General features: G+C 33.2%; 8 protein-coding genes across 11 annotated transcripts; 3 read left to right on the forward strand and 5 right to left on the reverse strand.

Annotated features, from left to right (window-relative positions):
• Positions 1–463: 463 nt before the first annotated feature.
• Positions 464–3,517, reverse strand: LOC124452693 (prostaglandin E2 receptor EP3 subtype-like). Its single transcript, XM_047003292.1, has 3 exons — positions 1,767–3,517; positions 1,410–1,617; positions 464–831 (listed from the first exon to the last, which is right to left on the reverse strand). The coding sequence occupies exons 1-3, from the start codon at positions 2,526–2,528 to the stop codon at positions 803–805; spliced, it is 999 nt and encodes a 332-aa protein (XP_046859248.1). The 5' UTR covers positions 2,529–3,517; the 3' UTR covers positions 464–802.
• LOC124452696 (dnaJ homolog subfamily C member 27-like) lies at positions 3,511–5,698 on the forward strand. Of its 2 annotated transcripts, XM_047003297.1 has the most exons (8): positions 3,511–3,685; positions 3,806–3,871; positions 3,956–3,995; positions 4,137–4,169; positions 4,249–4,325; positions 4,510–4,629; positions 4,702–4,805; positions 5,005–5,698. In XM_047003297.1, exons 1-7 carry the CDS (start codon positions 3,617–3,619, stop codon positions 4,789–4,791), a joined length of 495 nt encoding a protein of 164 aa, XP_046859253.1. In that variant the 5' UTR covers positions 3,511–3,616; the 3' UTR covers positions 4,792–4,805; positions 5,005–5,698. The 2 variants fall into 2 exon arrangements, with proteins under 2 accessions (XP_046859253.1, XP_046859252.1); XM_047003296.1 differs by lacking the exon at positions 4,702–4,805 and having other exon boundaries at positions 3,516–3,685.
• On the reverse strand, positions 5,279–8,830 carry LOC124452706 (tRNA (guanine(10)-N2)-methyltransferase homolog). Its single transcript, XM_047003307.1, has 14 exons — positions 8,570–8,830; positions 8,402–8,470; positions 7,870–7,943; positions 7,462–7,543; positions 7,174–7,383; positions 6,998–7,111; positions 6,872–6,914; positions 6,714–6,794; positions 6,600–6,639; positions 6,367–6,497; positions 6,151–6,232; positions 5,937–6,062; positions 5,700–5,820; positions 5,279–5,581 (listed from the first exon to the last, which is right to left on the reverse strand). The coding sequence occupies exons 1-14, from the start codon at positions 8,669–8,671 to the stop codon at positions 5,492–5,494; spliced, it is 1,365 nt and encodes a 454-aa protein (XP_046859263.1). The 5' UTR covers positions 8,672–8,830; the 3' UTR covers positions 5,279–5,491.
• Positions 8,723–11,092, forward strand: LOC124452694 (exosome complex component MTR3-like). Its single transcript, XM_047003293.1, has 12 exons — positions 8,723–8,930; positions 9,001–9,058; positions 9,173–9,251; positions 9,380–9,425; positions 9,490–9,555; positions 9,642–9,704; positions 9,785–9,845; positions 9,917–10,002; positions 10,153–10,197; positions 10,265–10,375; positions 10,440–10,563; positions 10,842–11,092. The coding sequence occupies exons 1-12, from the start codon at positions 8,838–8,840 to the stop codon at positions 10,976–10,978; spliced, it is 969 nt and encodes a 322-aa protein (XP_046859249.1). The 5' UTR covers positions 8,723–8,837; the 3' UTR covers positions 10,979–11,092.
• LOC124452699 (negative elongation factor E-like) lies at positions 9,668–13,664 on the reverse strand. Of its 2 annotated transcripts, XM_047003299.1 has the most exons (14): positions 13,433–13,664; positions 13,150–13,216; positions 13,010–13,080; positions 12,777–12,850; positions 12,596–12,640; positions 12,436–12,485; positions 12,331–12,362; positions 12,117–12,184; positions 11,960–12,029; positions 11,855–11,891; positions 11,528–11,582; positions 11,219–11,315; positions 10,690–10,799; positions 9,668–10,049 (listed from the first exon to the last, which is right to left on the reverse strand). In XM_047003299.1, exons 6-13 carry the CDS (start codon positions 12,447–12,449, stop codon positions 10,714–10,716), a joined length of 459 nt encoding a protein of 152 aa, XP_046859255.1. In that variant the 5' UTR covers positions 12,450–12,485; positions 12,596–12,640; positions 12,777–12,850; positions 13,010–13,080; positions 13,150–13,216; positions 13,433–13,664; the 3' UTR covers positions 9,668–10,049; positions 10,690–10,713. The 2 variants fall into 2 exon arrangements, with proteins under 2 accessions (XP_046859255.1, XP_046859256.1); XM_047003300.1 differs by having other exon boundaries at positions 12,596–12,850.
• Positions 13,621–14,925, forward strand: LOC124452697. Its single transcript, XM_047003298.1, has 4 exons — positions 13,621–13,808; positions 13,924–14,206; positions 14,388–14,525; positions 14,590–14,925. Exons 1-4 carry the CDS (start codon positions 13,782–13,784, stop codon positions 14,649–14,651), a joined length of 510 nt encoding a protein of 169 aa, XP_046859254.1. The 5' UTR covers positions 13,621–13,781; the 3' UTR covers positions 14,652–14,925.
• Positions 14,919–18,019, reverse strand: LOC124452687 (heat shock cognate 71 kDa protein-like). Its single transcript, XM_047003276.1, is given in 6 exon segments — positions 14,919–15,742; positions 15,817–16,641; positions 16,725–16,854; positions 16,923–16,979; positions 16,982–17,070; positions 17,729–18,019. Coding segments are annotated over 6 exon segments (1,965 nt in total). The 5' UTR covers positions 17,934–18,019; the 3' UTR covers positions 14,919–15,083.
• On the reverse strand, positions 17,948–21,808 carry LOC124452695 (DNA primase small subunit-like). 2 transcript variants are annotated; one of them, XM_047003294.1, is made up of 11 exons: positions 21,422–21,808; positions 21,026–21,099; positions 20,554–20,690; positions 20,402–20,460; positions 20,209–20,321; positions 19,915–19,988; positions 19,714–19,846; positions 19,425–19,494; positions 19,220–19,296; positions 19,037–19,144; positions 17,948–18,831 (listed from the first exon to the last, which is right to left on the reverse strand). In XM_047003294.1, exons 2-11 carry the CDS (start codon positions 21,063–21,065, stop codon positions 18,812–18,814), a joined length of 831 nt encoding a protein of 276 aa, XP_046859250.1. In that variant the 5' UTR covers positions 21,066–21,099; positions 21,422–21,808; the 3' UTR covers positions 17,948–18,811. The 2 variants fall into 2 exon arrangements, with proteins under 2 accessions (XP_046859250.1, XP_046859251.1); XM_047003295.1 differs by lacking the exon at positions 21,422–21,808 and having other exon boundaries at positions 21,026–21,148.
• Between the last annotated feature and the right edge of the window lie 8 nt (positions 21,809–21,816).

The following is a 21,816-nucleotide window of genomic DNA, read 5'->3' on the forward strand; positions in this document are numbered from 1 at the left end:
ACATTGAGAAGACACACGTGAAAGTGGAAATAAGTCAATGAGACAATAATACATAATGATAAAACTGTTTATGCCTAAAGGTGCGACTCCAACGGAGAGTAAAATCAAAGATGGGTAAGCTTAAGTTATATTCTGTGTGGGCGAAAATTAAAACGAACAAAGACATAAAAACTCTCAGTAATCAATGTATATTTCCCGTTGACATTTATAACTTTCTTCAAGGTGGAAGGAAGTGTTCAATGATTAACGACGTTAATGTACAGAGCCGAACCAAAAGCGTTTTATTTATCTTGCGTAAATTCCAAAACCAAAGCTGTGGCCAAAAATGTATATGGAGTCTCTTCGTATGACGTAGCTATGAACAACGCTATGTCCGGAATGATAATTTACTGTTTCTTTGGTTGGAGGGGGTGAAACTATTTTTTCCTCTTTTTTGTAAGCAGACTCATTTTTTTGAAAAAAATTATAAAACATAACATTTTAATAACTTTAAAGTTTTAGGAACGGTAGGTAACGCGGTACATCGTTTTATTAAGAATAAAAATGAGATAAATAACAGGGGAAATTGTGTTTTTTAAAACGAAACTATCAATAAACATTTTTTGAAATGTAAAAGTACACGAATCAGCTTTCAACTCGAGAACATCTCGCTGCATGTAGAAGATAAGTACTGTATCGGATAAAGAACGAACTTTATAAAAAATTTTGCTCACACTCTATCATTTTTATTTGAGCTAACCAATGTAATTATTCGGTTTCCAGTAGTTTCGAGTTTCTTCTCTACTTTTCCACAGGACTGTTCTCACAATGATGGTAATCCCAGTATGTTATCTGCAAAGAAAACGTTTTGACATTAACTCAAACACAAGTTGGCAATAAGCACAATACTATAAAGAGCTTTTTTTGTCTCAATATTAAAAAAAGACAATAGCAGCTGAAACTATTTTATTAATAAATAGATGTTATCTTTTTAAACGATATATAAATCACTATCATTCCATCTTTACTGCAAATGATCCAATGAATGCAAATGAACCGCCGCATTTCTATGATCTTAATAAATTCTCTAGTATGTGCGGTATGTTTAGGCGTTTAACAGAGAGAGGCATTTCTATCGCCTATCGCCTTAGAGTGACCAAACAAACAAAAAGAAAAATAGGTAATAAATATATGGTTTCTAAGCTCAGTTTACAATCCACTATAATAATTTTAACTACCACATTGGCAGTGTGGTGGGGCGCTTGTATTAGAGACGGGACGTTTATAAGAAAAGGGTGTAATACAAACTTATGCTTACAGAGAGGATTTATTAATTATGAGGAGTTTGTTTAATAGGAATCATTTAACGTGTTCTGTATTTTAATGTCTTGAAAAAACACTAGATGTACGACAAACTATTAACTACTTACCAAGATTGTCCTTCGACGTGCACAACTTTTTGCAAAATATGAAATGAAGCGAAGATTTGATGATAAACCAAACGCCTTTACGATATTGTCGTCGGCTAAGTAGGTAAACCCATGGATTTAAAATTGTATGAAGAGACACAAGAAAAACTGCAGTTAAATACCAAAGAGCATTGCAAGGATACTTAGCCTGTATCATTATCACTTGAATCTACTGAAAAGGAAACATGAAAATGCAATCAAGTCAATCGTAGTAAAAAGAAAAACAGCAAAAAAAACGCCTATTTTTTACAATTCGAGTATTTTATAAATAATGCAGAAATAAGATTACTGTAAGACGACACGAGGGTAGGTTCTCACCGTAAAGGGCAACCAGCAGAACAGAAATAACGTCATCACAATAACACTCAATTTCAAGAAATGACATTCTTCCCTGGAACAAATAGCTCGGCTGGATTCAAATTCTGAACACTGTTTTCCAGCACGTGACAGCATTTTGTAACTCATCCACGACGCTGATAAATTACATGCGAGCACAATTAACATGCTGAGCAAAAACATCACCAAATTAGCATTTAATGCGAGTTTTCCTTCCAAACTTTTTGGTTTGAGGTTCAACCAACAGAACGTACCGGGGTGCTTTACAATGAAATTTGAAACTCCAAAAGTAGGCAACAAGCTTAACGACAAAGCAAAACCAAACAAGAACCCTACGAATGCAGCCAGTCTATTGAACTGAAATACAGCATGTGTTTTATAGAAAAAAGGAGTTCGTAGAGCCAGAAACCTATCTAAACTCAACGTGCTTACAAGAAGAACAGACATGATCAGGAGAAGATTAACGATTGTGCCTTGAAAATTGCAAAACAACGAAGTGTTCATATCAAATGCCATGAAGTAGTACAGCAATGCAGGAAATAGGCAAATGATTATAGTGAAAACATCAACAAATGCCAGAGTGAAGATAAGACAGTTTGGATACGTCCTTCGCCAACGTAATACTTTTGCAACGATTGCTATCACTAGGACGTTACCAAAAAAACCGATGGTTATCATAAACAAACATATGACACCAAATAACAATTGGAGATAAGAACTAATAGGTACGATTTCACTACACATTATGAATTTATTAATGTCAATTGGATGCACGATTTAGCCACAAATTTGAAATCATACAAATCTTTTTTGTTTTCTCAGCAGTTCAGCAGTTCTTGTACTTTTCACATTGAATCAATTTTTTTACAATTCACCCATGAATGTGTTTGTACATGAAAACAGTCTTTTATCATAATAAATTGTTTACATTTTGATACTAAAAAACATAGTGAATATCAGTATATGACAGGCAACATTTTATGTTCATTTGCTCAATGTTTCGATGCTTAGCAGGTTGTTGGATAAAATCACTTTCTTTTTTTAGAAGTGAAAAAGACAACTTTTGGGAAGAAAATTTATTGACATCCTTTACGACTAAAAATGCAAACTTGTTATTGCAAAACAGAAAATTTTGTTGGGTTTTGATATTTTCAAAATTTATGTTTTTCTAAGAGTGACATAGACAGAAAAACGAGAGTGGACCCAGGATTTTAATCAGGAACGGGGTGCATCATTTAGAAATGTAGTTATACCTGAAACATTTTAATTGTTAAACTTTACAATATTTGAACTCAGGGAGGGTGTACACAACCCTCTGAGCCCCCCTCTCCCGAAACAAACGACTGCACAGTCCAACCTACTGAATCCAGTTTACTGATCACTAACCGGTAGTTTATACTATCGCCGGGAAAATTACGTAAATTATTTTTATTTATTTCAATATGACCAAAGTGTACATTTTGCTCGTAATGATTGATTGTAAATTCTGTGTTACACGAAATATCTACAATAAGAGCGAAGGGGTTTTTTAATATCTATCTACCTAAAGACCTTGGAAAACCTTAAACGACTACCCTCAATTAAGCAGATCAATGTTCAAAAATACAAGTGAAAAATCCATATGAATGTCTACATTTTGTGTTTCTAATTCAAGTGTTGAGGGAGTTAGGAGAAGTAAATTTATTTTCTCTTCCTGTAGAAGTGGGCCGCCACTTCTACAGGAAGTACAAAGAACAACTTTGTTGTTCTTGACAACGCGTAGTCAATAACCTGTACTTTGACATTCGTGCGATACAAATAGTTAACTACAAATTTTTTCCAGTTGTCAGAATATGAATGGTCAATTGACGAACAAGATAAAATCAACGCGAGAAATAATTGGGCCGTTGTTTTGGCTCAAGGTTGTCCTTTAATTACTTACAAATATTTGATAAAATTGCGTAGAATGGATTAAAAATAAACAACATAACAAATTTCCTTTTTATGCACCGAATTTACTATTATTATTTCATCGAAACTAGATTGTTGGTCTTGGAAATGAAGGAGTCGGTAAAAGCAGTTTAATTCGAAGCTTTTGCGACAAAAAAGTACAGTAAAAACGTTACTACTGCCCCAGTGCAAGATATGTTATGATCCTGAATTTGTACGTTCCTCATTTCAAATCTTTATAGTTTTCCAAATCTTATAACGAAACAATCGGAGTTGATTATGGTACGTACCACTTAACTTGAGTATTATTTTTGTGCGACTGCAACTTGAATATAATTTTTGGTGGGTATGTATCATAATAAATAATTTGTGATTAATGATTTAATTGTATTCTGTTGTTTGTTTATGTAATTATTTTACCAGGTTTTAAAATACACGAGTTGGAAGGAGTAGAATGTAAGATGTGACATTTGTAATGTACATATCAGTACAATCTGAAAAGTAACTATACATGGGTTCTATCTATGCATTGTAGATCGCCTGAACTTCTGGGATTTTGGCGGAAATGATGAATATCATATGATAAGAACACAGCTTTATAAAGATACTAAGGTGAGAAACATTATTACCCAAGGTGATAGGAAATCAAACATGACTATAGTATTGTTATAGAATCAAATAGATCTTGAAAAGTATAGATCCCAAAGCGAGTGACTAAAGTTTCCAGTTTATGAACTTCAGATAAAGATACTACATGTAGAACATGTAAACTTTTTGAATAGGCACTCTACTTTAGGGATGTATGCTAATATTTGATGTTAGCAACAAGGACTCATTTATAAGACTGGATAAATGGCTGGAAGAGTTCCACAACAACGGTGGAAAAGGAGCTGTGGTTGCAGTAGTTGGTAATAAGGTATCTCTCTTCTCATTTTTATTTTATACATTTTATGTTCAAGCAATCAAAATGTTCACAAATACTCAACAGGAAGACAACATGGGTTTTTCACTCATCTGTAATATGCGCCATGTGTATAGTTTGTTTAACAAAGCTACGTATTGCATGTTGCAGGTCTAGTATGTTCAACAAAGGTATGGTGTGCGCAATGTGTGTAGTATGCTAAACTAATCTGTTGTATGATCATGTGTGTAGTATGTCCAACTAAGCTGCATACATATTGTGTTCCAGTTATGATAGATTGTTTTTTATCTCTTTCTAAGTTTTGAAAATATATCATTGTCTATTATTATATGCTAAAGAGTCCCTTTCAACATCAAGCATTCTCATTAGTGTGACAGAATGAAAAGACAAGTTAGCATTGATGAAGGAAAGAAATGGGCAACAATGAATGGGTTTAAATATTATGAGACATCAACTGCAACAAGATTGGGTGTAAAAGAAATGCTGGATGGGCTTTTGAATACAATTGTTGAAAAAAGAATGATCAAACCTAAATGGATTGGAGATGAAAATAAACCTAATGTGGCAAACTAAAATTATATGAGTGTCATTAATAGTACACAAGGGTCATATGACTTACGAAAAATGGGAGATCTTCACATTGTAAATTCTTGGTGCAATCAACATTATTTTTCATCATAACATTTTTTGAAGTTTATGTACAACATGCTCCTTGAACATGCATTGTATGATTGAAAAAGGTTGAACATGCATTGTACATGTTAGACCTTGTTCAAGAAAAAAACGCACCTTGTGATAATGAGTACAGTAATCACACCGATGACATTCCTCTTTTTTTAAATCAAGAGTCTTGCTATCATCCATTTTTCGCTACTTTAAAGTAATGATTTCTGAATCTGTTGTGAATTTCCCTTAAATTCTTATCAATGTTGAGATTGTCACTTTTCTAATAAAATACAAACAAGAAAGTATGGTTACATAAAGCCACAATTGAGAAAACTAAATGTTGTTTGTGCATATTGCATTTCAGGTATTAAAACCATAATAAAATATATTGTAATTACCTTTGGTTCTTTAATTTTCTCCATTGTAATGAGATGTCTCGAGACATTTCCTGATAAAATTTGTTCACTGACAAACAATAACTTCAAACATGGGTGTGTTGGAATGTGTTCCATCTTAAACCTGATAAAAGAAAGTAATGGAAAAAAGGAAAAAATATAGAAAATGTGTTGCAAGGTATTTTAAAATTTCAAAAATGCCAAATGCCATATAAAAACTTAGTTTGAAATGGTACATACGTTCCTCTGTGAGATGGGAGCCAATAAACCAGTCGACCATTAAGAACAAGATGGGCAGCAGCAAATTGTAATAGATTGTATATAGCATCAGAAAGAAGGCAACACTCAGTGGAAGGCAATTTAACTCTAAAAGTAATGTAAAGAATAGTAAGATAATACATAAAACAAAAATATTTTCATGGAATAATTATTGCTATGACAAATGCATATATACCCCAAAATACTTTGACTTGTACCAGCATTTTGAATGAGTGCTTTTGCCAACTTTCTGCTGCCTTCTCTAATTCCATAAGGAGCTAAATGAAAAACATTCATTTGGACTAAATATTTAGCAAAAAATGATAGTCTTCATATTTGTTACAGTTCAAATAAATACAAACAAGTGCAAATCTATATACTATAAATAAAATTTTAAAGTGACCATGCTTACGATCAGTGACTATAGCATCAAACATAAAGGATTTTCTTAATGGAGTGTTCATTTGATCTCCCATCCATACATCAACATAATGGTTCTCCAATTTATACATTTCAAAGTTTGATTTAATGCTTTCACCTTTTCTATAACATGATTTTGCAATTCTATAAATGAAGCTTTTTGCTAATCTTTAAATAAAGACATGCATAATTTAAGACAGCCATTCATAAATCCTGCCATTTGACATACCTCTCCATTTCCCTTTGTCAGCTCTAGATGGGTGCCCTGGAAGCAATACGATAATATCCATTAGAATTATACAAGGAAAACAGTGTGATAAGGACTATACCTTGCTATACCTCGACCAAGCAATAGAGTCCTGTCAATGTCACTGCCACAAGAATAGGAACCAAAATGAGAGCATGCCACAAGAATACTACCTGCCATGGAAGATATCAACAATATAATTCCCTCATATTACAATCAAGACATAACCAAACAGTAAATATTAACTTACCACTTCCAACAAATGGATCATAGACAAGCATTCCATCATGACACTGTTAACAAACAAAATTCATAATCTATGCCAATAACCTTAGTAATTCATGTGATTAACAATAAAAATAAATGTTTCATGTACCTGTCCCATGTTTGCCATGATTAGTGCTAGTTGAACATCCATCGTCGTATTACCAATAAAGTGTCTGGTTTTTATAGAATAGTACTTAATAAGATGACGCTGACCATAGGAAATCTATTCAAAAAGTCTAAAGTAAAAACTTTTTTTCTTAAGTTTAAACTGCCACCACAACTTACCAGACGTCCAAAGAAAAATCTTGTGGGTATCAAGCTGTGATCAAGGAATAACATAAATGTTGTAACAGGATTTTTCAGATTGACAACTCCATTCAGTGGTAAGAATGACAAACAATCAATATAAGCCAATTTCTTTGCATGGTCCAATTTCTTATTGAAAGATTCAACAGTGATTTTATAGGTTTGAATACTGCTAGGAGTGTGTTGCAGCTAAAATTTTCAAAATAGCACAAATTACAACCAAAAGATGGTATTATGGTTGAAATAAAAAGAGAATACAGAACTTACAAGGTCATCACTATTATAATGACCAAGTATAGCAACAAGATCTTCCCATGAATCAGCATAACCATACAGTTTTAAAATGCACCTGTTAAGCAGTTTAATGAATTAATATATTTCATAGTGAATATAAAAGAGAACAGCAAATGTCACATGGCCAAATTTTCATGTAACTGATCATTTGAAACATAAATATGTTGGGTACTTTTGCAACTCTACTATTCAATTACTACAATGTGCAACCTTCAAATCTATTAAACGTTGCACTGAATGCACTCTAGAAATAAATGATAGGGTGTATTTCTGTCGATATTATAATAGATTAATATACATAAAGATGGCTAGTTGTAAGTATTTATCAATCCCTTCTATTTACTTAACATGCCATAAGACAAGATAAAGTATATTACTTACTTTATTAATATTGATCTGGAAGATATCTTCAATGCTTCACTGTCACTTGGTAAGTCAATGATTAAGAATGGTGACTGAAAGAAAGTTTCAACAATTACATGTTACTATTTCACAGACAAACAAGTAGCAATATTGAAATGAAAATTAACAAAACGAATCTTGTAATAAAGTAAATGGTTTGAATCTGAGACTATCGTTACATGTTTGTAGATGTAGATCGTCCAGGTTAGAAGAGTTCTGAGAAGGACTGTTGTTGTTGTTGTTGACTGACGTTTTGACAACCTTAGCTAGCAGCAGTCATCTTCAGAGTCAAAAAGATGACTTCCACTAAGGTACTAACTCTGAAGATGACCACCGCTAAGGTTGTCGAAATTTCAGTCAACAACAACAACAACAGTCCTTCTCAAGACTCTACTAACCTGGACGATCTACATCGACAAACATAAAACGAATCTCACAAATTAGTCACGAAGGTGTATATATTAAATGGCTGCAGTTGATATAAAGCTATTTTTTATATAATATGTATTACCTCTGCCTCCAATTTCAAAAATTTCTTGTCAATTGATATGTTCAGAAGAGAACAAATTGAATCCAATTCCTATTATGAATTTATGATGCCACAATTCAATTTTAATCCTCAAAATGATTTTTAGACTTGGTAAAATGAAAGAATTACAATAAATTATCAATATAATACCCCGTAGCGAAATTTTAAATGTTCCTGAGCAAAAACGATCAAATACTTCTGTATAAATGAGCTCTTTTCTGTGTTTTTTCGAAAACACAAATTTGCAGCCATGTTGGAAAGATAACTTCATCAGAATTACACCAAGTAGCGGCTCTTCCGCAAATCAATATGATCGGTCCGTTTTCGCGTTTTACGTGGATTAGAGCGAGCAATAGGCATTTAGAAGTTTTGGAAGTGAGAGAGAGTGATAAATTTTTGCATTCCTCGCCTGCACGAAATGCCTGTAGATCATCGACGTGTTTTGGGACCCGCAGATGAAACAAGACCCCCACTTAATGAGCTGACCATCCAGGAAGACAAAACTAAACATGTCAGTTCTCAAATTCAAGTCTCTTCCTCTTGATGCACAATGTTCCAATTACATACTTTTCTTAATACAGATAGTGATAAATGGATTGAGACAAGATGGTCGATCAACTGATGAAATAAGGAAATTTTGTTAGTATCTTAGCAGTACAAACCACAAAAACCTTCAGGGCAACCATTACTAATGGTAAATTATCATTTGCCAGCCACAAGATTGACAAAATAATTTACAATGTTCTTCTGTAGTTGTGCGAGCAAATGCTGTGACACAGGCTAAAGGTTCAGCATACATTGAGACGGGAAAAACTAAAGTTATTTGCTCAGTGTAAGTGTGTGCTATTAGCTTTGTCCAAGGTCACTAAGAAAGTCTTGTAGTGATTTCATCAACTCTAGTTGATAACACGCTTTTTTAAAAAATAATTATAGTAAACAATGTCCATCATTATTTTTAAGATATGGTCCACGTGAATCATTGAGAAGGCAAGAGTTTAGAATGAAGGTCTACTGGTGTTAGTTTAAGTGATTATGGTTTCTTGTCAATCATATGGTGTTATTTATTGCAGGGTAAATTGACATGTGAAATCAAGTATGCTCCATTCTCTTGTAAAACAAGGAGATCACCTGTGATGGTACATAATTCTGCCTTCAAAAAGTAGCTTTTAGAGCAGTTCATATGTTAAACTATGTCAGTTGTAAGACCTAAATTTTAATTCAGGGTCAAGATGAAAAGGATTTATCAAATATTATAAAACAAGCATTTGAGCCTAGTATAATGATGGTATTGTATCTCATTACAACTTTTTTAACAACTTTTAGTCAAAGACATTACTGAAAGACAAAACAAAATACTATTTCTAGGAGATGTTTCCTAAAGCCCAGATAGACTTGTACATAGTAGTTTTAGAAAACGATGGAAATGGTAAAATTTTGCTCTCTATTTGTTTTTGCTGTAAACTAAATTTTTGCACCTTAATTCATTTTTTCCCAAAGTACTTTCAGCTGCGATTAATTGTGCAACTGTGGCTTTTGTCGAGGCTGGGATAGAAATGTACGATCTTGTGATTGCGTCCTCTTTGGTAGGTAAATACAGAAATTGTGGCAATCCTTATATTTGTTATGTGATCTAAAAAAAGAAGAAACATGCTGTTTGAATTGGGTTCCACAATCCCAAGGCATTGACCTTTAAAGTTAACTGAGATGGTGCTTTGGCTTTAATTTTTCACCAGGTTCAATCAATTCAAGGTAGCCTCCTGGATCCAATTTTATTCGAGGTAAATTAAATGTTACAAGTTTCTTTCAAAACATACAGTATCATTCCACATGGAAATTCATTTACAGGAAAAACACCAAGAAACACAAAGCATAATGACAGTTGCCTTTCTTCCTGTGTTGAACCAAATATCATTGTTAAACATGAATGGTGAACTTTCTCTGACACAGACAAATCAGGTGAGCTTTTGGCTAACAACTCAGTGCAATGAAACCATGTCTAATTTGTTTATGTTATATCCAGGCCATACAGAGCTGTATAGAAGGTTGTGCAAGAATCTATCCTGTAATTTGTCAGTGCATTGTTCAGCATACTAAGAGAACAATCAAAGAACCATCAATAAATGACAGAAACCTGGTGACCATGGGTAAGATCTAAATCTGCCATTTGAAGATATTTTGCCGTATCTTCAATAAAGATCTGCTAGGTTTTCTGGCATGAAAGTACTTATTCATTATTGACCATGTTTTACATGTTATGGTTGAAAACCCACCAACTGCTAAAAACACTTTCATTGTTAATCATCTTCAAAAAAATCTTCCCCATAGCTTTGCAACTCTCTAGCTTCTTTGACCTTTTCATTGCGATCCCTTGGTTGATAGCCTATTGAATAAACATTTCAAATCAAATGTATTGTTTATTTAGGTTTTTCCATAACTTACGTAATTGTGCACAACCACTACATGTTTCCAAATAACAATGACAACTGCATATGTATTTATGTGAGCCATGGCCCAAGGTGGATTCCATGTAAACTGTATGCCAAAGTTGTGCACAACTAGCAAACTTTCCAGCCTAGGCCATGACCATTTACCATGACTAGTATGTATCTCTTTAGTTTGTATTGTAACACTTATATTTGTCATCAATATTAAATACTTAGAAACATGTTTGAAGATTAATTGTGAAACGTTTTTGAATAAAAATAATTTGAAAAGTTGTTTCAATCATAATTGAAGCAGTTTTCTAACAGCAAGTTGAAATCATGAGTTATAATGAAATAAAGAAAGACAAGAGCTCACCACGAGACCACATTGGACTGTCACCACGTTCGTTGCGATACTGTCTTCGTGCAAATGAAACCTGAATATACCCACTGACAATTTTTGTTCCATTCATCTAACAAAAGAATGAAATGTAAGAGTCAAAAGTTCAATCTACTTCTTGTTTCAAAGATAGAAACTACTTGTGTTAGCCAGCAAACAAAAACAATTCACAAACTAGCAATGTCAGCAAAGTGTCAAAATATATCACACAAGTATCATGAAAATCATTTCTTGGTCTTCTCATACATAAAAAGTGCATGAATATAATAATGTGATTAATGCTACCTCTTCAATAGCCTTTTCAGCTTCATCTACATTTTGATATGTGACAAACGAAAACCTAAATGACATCAATGTAGCTTTTTCTTAATATGTAATATACATATAATTATTTAATTTATGATATCCTATCACTGACTTGAATACCTTGTCCTACTAAAGCTGTTTTAGGATAAAGGTAGTGTAGGTGAACTTAGGTCAAAACATTATGCAATTTACTTTTGTTAATGATGAACAAGGTAAAGTTACAATAAAAAACATATAACATAGTTACATTGCCAAAACACCCTAAGAAAGCAATTGACTTCACAACAACATAACTATACTCTTTACCTCCTTTCTTTTTCAAAATGGATATCGGTAACGGTACCTATAATGAGAAACTGATCAAATAAACAAAAAAATTACCACAAAACATCTGAGAAAGTGGTAACATACCAAATTTTACAAATTCATTTCTCACAATTTCTTCAGTGAGACCGTGTCCTTTTATGAAGATTGTGTTCCCCTGATCATGTGATGAGAAATATTCTTTAAAATTTCAAAATTGTTCCAGCACAAGTTAAAACCATCATTGTTGAGATGACTGTCTTACTTTCTTAGGTTCCCTGTAACCTCTGTTATACTTGTATTCTTTATGGCCATATTTAGAGTCAGAATTGTCTAAAACAATTAGGTAAAATTATAGCACCCATAACTTCAACAATATTTTTTACTGAGTTAAACCAGAGTGTGAACAATCCTAACATCTTTTTGGAGAAAAATTGTTTGCTAAAGTATAGGCTAAACTAGGACATTGTTCTTAATACCTTGGTCACCACCATCTCCACTCTTGACAAAACTACAATGTTTGTGAAAAACACACAGCTCATAAATACATTACTGTATAAAATATAATAAATAAAATGACATACTTTTTTGTGTACATTTCCTTTATTGTGGCAGCCAGTTCTGATTGTTCTTGCTTTAAAAAACACAAACTAAATTTGTTAAAATAATCTTACAAATACACTATGACAATCAAAACATATTACATTATTATACAACACATGTTTAAATATTTTTTCTATTTACCTTCTTTTCAACCACTATAGGTGATTCTTGATCGGACAAAACATCCTTAATATTAGAAAATATACTTCTTCAAATTTTTACAATGACTTCTTTAGCCCAATCAACAAGAGCTGTGCAAACTCTGCTACAATAGTGCAGCATAATCATTTCATCACTGACTTTCTAATGAAGACTAATTTACTTTTGAATTTTTTTCTCTGACATTCTTGCTCTTTTGAATTCTCTGCTGGTGGATGATTTTGATATTTTCACACACTACAAATAATATTTTTTCCCTGTTAGCTAATTATTTAAATATATTTTGCAGGTCATTTGTGGTAACTATATTTTATCACAGGAAGATGTTTCACAATGCAGTGGTTTACTAAGAGCATAAAAGTCAAATGAAAACATAAAGTTCAATTTAATGAATACCCCAGATGCAACAAGTCTTTCTGCTTTTCTTTTAGCATCTTCTGGTGAGATGTTTGGTGTTGAGACAAGATCTATAAGTGAATTGTCAACATGAAACAATAAATTTTTAAGATTTTAATATATTTTTCAAATCTACTTACCCTTTTTGACTGCAGGTTTAGACTTTGTTTCAGCCTTTTCTTTCAACACCTTCTGCAAGAGCTTCTTCTAAAAAAATATTGATATATGCCGTCATAAAAAGCCTCTCTGATCAACAGTTCGTACTAATTCTCTGCCATTCTTAGTTTGACATGAAGACAAGATATAATTAGGCAATTTTCGTGAAATAAAAAACAAAATAGGTTCATGCTGAAGGATGAGAAGTTAATGAAACTCGTGAAAGAAAACGAAAATCCATTTGCGTCATTTAGAAATAACTAATACCTTCTCACGAAGAATCTTGTATTTTTCTATCAAATACTCTTCTTCATCTGTCAAAGGGCCGCCACTAAAGCTAGACATTTCACAGTCTAATTTTCGTTGATCTATTCACTCATTCTTGTTCGCCATTTTATAGTATAGCGGATCCATGAATGGATCAAGATTATGATTAAGAGGATCAAGATCATCAAGATGACCTAATGTATCAACAACTGTTCACTCAGGTTCAGTCATCAAACAACCATCATCACCAAATACAGTTCAGAAATAGTCTCCAGTAATGTATTTATTCTGAAAAATCTTTACAGTTAGTGCGATAGTGTTCTACTTTGTTATACATGTAGTATACGTCATGGCGTGCAAGGAACTTAAGTTTGAGGTTTAAAAGTTTACTAATCATTTATTATTCAATAAATTAATGCTTACGTTTTGGGATGTATAAAATTATAAATCATACTATTTATGTATTCTAAGCATAGTTATATACTTTGCAGGTGCTCAACGAATTACGTGACATTTTGGTACGAGATTTGCAGCCAGATAGACATTTTGCGTTTCTGAGATCTAAACGAGTTCTTGACGAGGATGATTGCGAGGAAATCAACGCCAACACAACACGACGAAAGAAGGCTGAACAATTCCTTGACATACTTAGCATGAAAGGAGAAAGTGCCTTTGATTTTTTTTGTGAATCCTTTATCAAAAATGGAAAAACTCAACTTCACCTACTTAACCAAATATTGGATGCATATGAAGAAAAAACAAATGAAAGTGAAGGTAAACAGTAGTTTTTCTCATCCATTTTTTATATTCAAGTCAAGATTACAATGTAAACAGGATTTGATACATTATGATTATTAGTTTCAATGCAGTTCGATTTTGGAGTAAATAACTTACTGTTTGATATCTATTAATGGTCTTATTTCAAGTTTTTTTTTCTTACTCTTGAATTTGGTAGAGTACCAACCATCAAGGCCAATACAGGACTACATAAACATGGAAACCCTAAATGATCGTTTGCCACGACCTGGAGATGCAGGAGCACCTTGCTTGCCATCTTACCCAAATCCATACATGCAGACATTTCACACAAATGGTATGAACAAGCATATATACTGAATTTCAAAATTAGGTTTGCCAAAGAATTATTTTTATTTTAGGCTCAACTTTGATGGTCGAAGGTGTAGTTCATATGGACGACCCTCCACCTTACTCTACATGATGTTCTCAAAACTGTTGTATTTTTTAAGCCTAAACCTAGAAGTATTCATTGAATATCTTCTAGTAAACTGCTGAGCATTAAAATACTCACCCAGCTAATTCATAGTGACATGCAACTTAAATTATTAGTGTAACATGATGTACCAATAGCGTTGGTTTCTTGTGAATGTATCAACTTGTAAATGCATGAGAATTTAAATTTAGTATTTGTTGAAACTAGGTAATGAATGATAGTAAGAGAACAAGAACACAACCAGAACATCAACACTTTTCAATTGAGAGTAATGATGCATTTATTTTAACATTGTCAACAGGAAAATTTAAGGAAATTGTAACATGAAAGTACATGAAATAGGAATCTCTAGATTGAGAATTAGGTTTTTATAACACAATAATTCATTCAAACAAGTAGAAAATGTTTCTTTTTTGAACTTTAATCAACTTCTTCAATGGTAGGACCTTGTGACTGTTGAGATTGTTGAGCACCATCAGCACCTGCACCAGGAAAACCACCTGGCATCCCACCAGGCATTCCTCCTGGCATTCCAGCACCACCACCTGCACCCTGATAAACTTTGGTAATGATGGGATTGTATATCTTTTCCAACTCCTTTTGTTTATCTTCATACTCATCTTTTTCAGCAGTTTGATTGGAATCCAACCAGGAGATAACTTCATTGCACTTATCCAAGACTGTTTTCTTTTCATCTTCACTAATTTTATCTTTCAGCTTTTCATCTTCCATTGTTTGTTTCATTTGATAAGCATAGCTTTCCAAACCATTCTTGGCTTGAACACGATCTCTTTGCTTATCATCATCAGCCTTGTATTTCTCAGCCTCAGAAACCATTCTATCAATGTCATCCTTGCTCAATCTTCCTTTATCGTTGGTGATGGTGATCTTGTTTTCTTTGCCAGTACTTTTCTCAACAGCACTCACATTGAGAATACCATTGGCATCAATATCAAATGTGACATCAATTTGAGGAACACCTCTGGGTGCAGGAGGAATACCTGACAATTCAAACTTGCCAAGAAGGTTATTATCCGAAGTCATTGCACGCTCACCCTCAAATACTTGAATAAGTACACCTGTAAACAGAAAAAAAAAATGCAATGCAAAGTGTTCATGATAAATAACAACGAAGAATACACCATCAAAGTACCTGGTTGATTGTCTGAATAAGTGGTAAACGTTTGTGTTTTCTTTGTTGGGATGGTTGTGTTTCTTGTAATGATAGCTGTCATGACACCACCAGCAGTTTCAAGTCCAAGAGAAAGTGGAGTAACATCAATAAGCAAAAGATCTTTCACATCATCACTTGTATCACCTGATAAGATGGCAGCTTGAACTGCAGCACCATAGGCAACAGCTTCATCAGGATTGATTGATTTATTTAGCTCTTTCCCACCAAAGAATTCCTGGAGTAATTTTTGAATTTTAGGAATACGAGTTGATCCACCAACAAGAACAATGTCGTGAATTTGTTGCTTGTCCAGATTAGCATCCTTTAGTGATTTCTCAACAGGCTGAAGAGTGCCACGGAACTTATCTGCACAAAGTTCTTCAAATCGAGCACGAGTAATGCTAGTATAGAAATCAATGCCCTCAAAGAGGGAATCGATTTCTACATTAGCCTGAGTACTGGATGACAGAGTTCTCTTTGCTCTTTCACATTGTGTACGTAAACGCCTCATGGCACGCTTGTTGCCAGAAATGTCCTTTTTGTGTTTTCTTTTGAATTCCTTCACAAAATGATCCACCATATTTTGATCAAAATCTTCCCCACCAAGATGAGTATCCCCAGCTGTAGATTTCACTTCAAAGATACCATCTTCAATAGCAAGAACAGATACATCAAATGTACCCCCACCTAAATCAAAGATTAATACATTCTTTTCGCTGCCAACTTTTTTATCCAAACCATATGCAATGGCAGCTGCTGTTGGCTCATTAATGATTCGAAGTACATTGAGACCAGCAATAACACCTACACAGAGAAGAAAGTATAATTCAGTTGACTGTTTAAGATAAATACGTGAACTTAAAAAAGTAGGTAACATTTTTAATTACCAGCATCCTTTGTAGCCTGACGTTGTGAATCATTGAAGTATGCTGGAACAGTGACAACAGCATCAGTCACTTTCTTCCCAAGATAGGCTTCAGCAGTCTCCTTCATTTTTGTAAGCACCATGGACGATACCTAAAAGAAACATGTTTTTATTTTTAGATTCAATTGCTTTAATATTAAAAATCACTAGAAACACAAACCTCTTCAGGGAAAAAGCGCTTCTTTTCTCCTTTATATTCTACTTCTACTTTGGGCGAGTTCCTTCATTGATCACAGTGAAAGGCCAATGTTTCTTATCAGACTGAACTTCAGCATCATCAAACTTTCTTCCAATCAAACGTTTAGCATCTGTACAATTAAATTACATAAATGTTTTGCTTTTACTGTGCTAAACGTGGCACTGTAAAACAAGATATTTATCAAGGTTTCCAGAGTACAGGTGCACTAAGTTTAGTATTGTATAATAACCCACTCAGGGAAGAACTATCTTTCCTGAGAACTATAATTCCCATAATGGTATATCATATACAAATAATGATAAAAGAATTTGCTCTTTTGAATAGTTCTTAGTTAAAAAGTATGAATAACTTTCTTTCATTGTATTCAGTGTCAGCATGGGTAACAAAACGGTACTGTTCTGATTGACCAATCACAATAGACACATGTCCTGCTCACGTGTACAGTGAAACTTGAACCTTCCTGTTGGCTGTTGTGCTATTCACCGAAATCAGAAATACCTCATGGCAGAGAGGTTCGTTTCTTGAGTGCGCTTGAAATTTATCAAATTTTTATTATTTTTACACATTTTTAAAAGAAGCAACAAATAAAAGATCATCGAAAAATATAATTCAAGGCACACATGTTCTTAAGCGTTTGACTTTATGTACAAAATGAAAGTAAAACAAATTTTGTGCCGGTGAATATGTGAGATAAAAAAGCACGCCCAAAATAAACCTTTTTAGTTAACCTTTAAACAAAATAAAAAACTAAAAATGAAGTATCTCACCAAAAACTGTGTTGGTTGGATTCATGGCGACTTGATTTTTAGCAGCATCGCCAATTAAACGCTCAGAGTCGGTAAAAGCGACATAGCTTGGAGTTGTTCTGTTCCCTTGGTCATTTGCAATGATTTCAACTTTGCCATGTTGAAATACACCAACACAAGAGTACGTTGTGCCCAAATCGATACCTACTGCAGGACTTTTAGCCATCCTTTCTCCGAAAATTTCTTTAATTCAGGCGTGACAAAATGTCTCCTTTCGACAACTTTCAAACGACAAACCTAGCGTGCACTCGTAAGCATGCCCATAATTTATATGGTATGGTCACGTGCCATTTGCAAGTTAGTGGTTGGCTTATAGTATAATACGTAACGATTACGTATTCTCTTTACTAAAATAATTATTCTCAAAATAGATTTGACGTCGTCAGCGTCAGGATTACTCGATAAAATTTTCGAATGAATCAGCATTAAAAATCAAAAATTTTTTCCCAAAGTCAAAAAGCAATCCAAGATAACGAAAGTGATGTCATAAAAATTACGATGATCCCGCTTTTTTTACGTAGTGATATTGCAATAAATGATGTCATTCATTATTCCATCACGTGCATATCATATGCCTGTCAAACAAAAGCTAATGTTTCTCTAAACTAAAAGAAACGATTTAAAACTAAAACTAAATTCTTCATTATAAGCGAGGAAAATATTTATGCATATTGCATGTTTTGTGGAGCAATTTCAATGAACTTTTATTTAGTGCGCTTAGAGCTCGATAACCGCGCCCTACAAGAAAGTTAGAAATTCCACAACGCTAACACAGGTCATCCTTGGGTAAAGACGCAAACGTTTGGTAAAGTGTAGAGCTTTATCTTACATACGAAACTTGAATTAAAAATGAAATTTCATTAATATATCAGTATTACTCGTTATCCATTTGCTTTTCGGTTTTTGATTTCAACGGGAAAAACCTACGTTTTCAAAGTCATTTATTTCCATTTTCAATATCAGATATTTCATACCACATTACAAGTGATTCCAAGAAAACTACACAATAGATAGCCAATTATAAATGATCATTTAATCCATATTTCACCATTCTATTGTTTTCTCTGAAAAGATACAGAAAGTGAAATTAAAAATAAAAGTCATAAAATGAATCCTTATGTAATGGATGGAATGATATCGAAAACTGTTTCTTGAGAACTGTAATTATGATGCAAATTAACTTCTTTATGGAATAGTTGCAATTTTGCTAGCAAGACTCTTTTCCATCTCTCTAACGTGCTGAACATTATGAAACAAAAGCCTTAATACCGTTTGATTCTTTCTTTCTCGTTCTCCTATCATGGTTTTCCTTGTCAAGCTTAAGTATAAATCTTTCAAACACATCCATAGCATCTTTCAACAATAAACTTTTATAACCTGAAAACGAGATTTGTTTGGCAGTGCTGTAAAAACAGTCACCAAGTCAGACACAAAAATATTATGAATGGGTACCTCGAAAATTTTGCGGAGGTATATTTTCATCGTTTGACGTGTTTTGGCAAATGTCATTGATTTCTTCACACAATTGACTGACAACAAAATAATACATATCTAAGTTGTTCTTATTTGTTACATTAAAACTTGCTCCTCAATGCATGAAACTGTAACTTGTTGTAAACATCACATGATGAAACAAAAGAAAACATGAAAAACTAACCTTATTGTAGGCACTGTGAATGGGTCAAAATGATCAACTTTCGTGATGTCAATAGGAACACAAACACGACCTTTGTTATATAATAACTTCATGAAATTTATGTAAGACAGGGTTTCACAGAAAAGTGCAATTATTTGGATAAATATCTTCATCATGATAACTATCTATTTTATTAACAAAAGCCATTTTCAAATATTACCAAAGATGATCAATATGACAAGATTAATTATTATTTCATTGATGAACTTTAACCATGCAGACCACAATTGTGGAGCAAATAAAGAAATACCTGTTTTAGGGTGAATACAGAAAGGACTTTTCAGCAAATGATTGAGTCCTTTAGTAACATTCACATCAAGTCTGGGATAGCAATATTGAAAAATGATCTCCAGTCGATGATTTGAAATTTTTTTATCCATTTCCTGTGAATAAGCAAATACCTGCATTAATGCATCATTTAAGGGATTGATAGAATTGAAAAAAACTATACCGATTCAAGAATTTTCCATCTTTCTTTTGATGTTTGACTTTTCTCCCACGACAGATTCAAATTCTTTTTTACATCTAGGAAATGTGTCAAGCATGGCAAACTTGACAAAATTTTAAATCTAACATAATTTATAAATTTCTAGCTGAAAGTATGACTGTAGTTTCAACATCAAATGCTCAATATGCTCAGCTGGAAAAGTTTAATAATTGTACTCCTTATTGAAAGAAAAAGTTTTACCATAAAAACCTCTGCAATGTTGAACTCTTAGTCTCTTATTGGTTAAGAAAAGGATACTTTCATCAGGAATAAGTGCCAGAACTTTTTTCCAAGTTTCTTTATCAGATAAAATGTCTTGTTTTTCCAACAATAGTGTTTTAAAATCACTCTCCAAAATGGTTGATGCTCTCCTTCATTACCATAGATAAAATTGCAAACATATCGTAAAAGTATGAAAGATTTCAAACAAAAGTAAACTTTATAAACATACCACAATGAAGGATGGAGTTTTATTGGCAAATTAACTTTTTTTAATTGATTCTCTCCCCCCTGAAAGAAAAATGAAGCAATATTAATAGTAAATACTTGAAAAGAAACAATTGTGATGACCAAACATTGTTATTATACTTCTATTTCTCAGACCTTTATAACACTAAGGTATTCAGCAACAGCAGAACGTGAGCTTTGGGATAATTTTCTGGCTGCTTCATCACAAACCCAACAATGGACACCTCTTCGACCACTGTAAACCCATAGACGATGCTCAAAACCAAAGTCCTCTACACAAAAAAACATTGAAAACTTTACCTTTTAAGAATGAAATGAAAAACATAATACCCATTGCTATAAAACAAATCATGTGGGGCTGTCACGAAGGCAGTATTGAGAGTTTGATTTCACATAGAAATGCAGCAATTTGTACTGTTTGCCAAATGCACCAAATATATATACTGGTTATTGGCAGTCCATATCAATTTCATGATAGAATTGTGCAAATGGTTTTTTGTGTAGATTGACATAAAAGTCAGATGTCAGCACTTGCACAAGTAACAAACAAAATTTGCATTAATTGCACATCTGTTTCAAGATATATTATTCCAGAAGACATATTTACCTTCAAGAGCCTTATCAACAACTTTCATGGCAATAGTCATGAGAGGCCAACATTTGTTACATATACTAGCTCCCCTGAGTAAAGAAAAATATATAATGTGAAACAGAGATATAATATATTTGAAGTATTTTTATGGACTTTCATACAACATGATTGTATGTTGTAAAAACTCAACTTCACCTACTTAACCAAATATTGGATGCATATGAAGAAAAAACAAATGAAAATGAATGTAAACAATAGTTTTGCTCATCCATTTTTTATATTCAAGTCAAGATTACAATTAAACAGGAATTGATGCATTTTGATGATTAGTTCCAATGCAGTTCGATTTTGGAGTAAATAACTTACTGTTTGATATCTATTTATGGTCTTATTTCAAGTTTGTTTTCTTACTCTTGAATTTGGTAGAATGCCAACCATCAAGGCCAATACAGGACTACATGAACATGGAAACCCTAAATGATCGTTTGCCACGACCTGGAGATGCAGGAGCACCTTGCTTGCCATCTTACCCAAATCCATACATGCAGACATTTCACACAAATGGTATGAACAAGCATATATACTGAATTTCAAAATTAGGTTTGCCAAATAATTATTTTTATTTTAGGCCCAACTTTGATGGTCGAAGGTGTAGTTCCTATGGACGACCCTCCACCTTACTGAACATGATGTTCTCAACTGTTGGTTTTTTAAGCGTAAACCTAGAAGTATTCATTGAATATTTTCTAGTAAACTGCTGAGCATTAAAATACTCACCCAGCTAATTCAAAGTGACATGCAACTTA

This window comes from Xenia sp. Carnegie-2017, unplaced genomic scaffold, assembly GCF_021976095.1.
Source record: "Xenia sp. Carnegie-2017 unplaced genomic scaffold, XeniaSp_v1 HiC_scaffold_25, whole genome shotgun sequence".
Taxonomy (NCBI): domain Eukaryota; kingdom Metazoa; phylum Cnidaria; class Anthozoa; order Malacalcyonacea; family Xeniidae; genus Xenia; species Xenia sp. Carnegie-2017.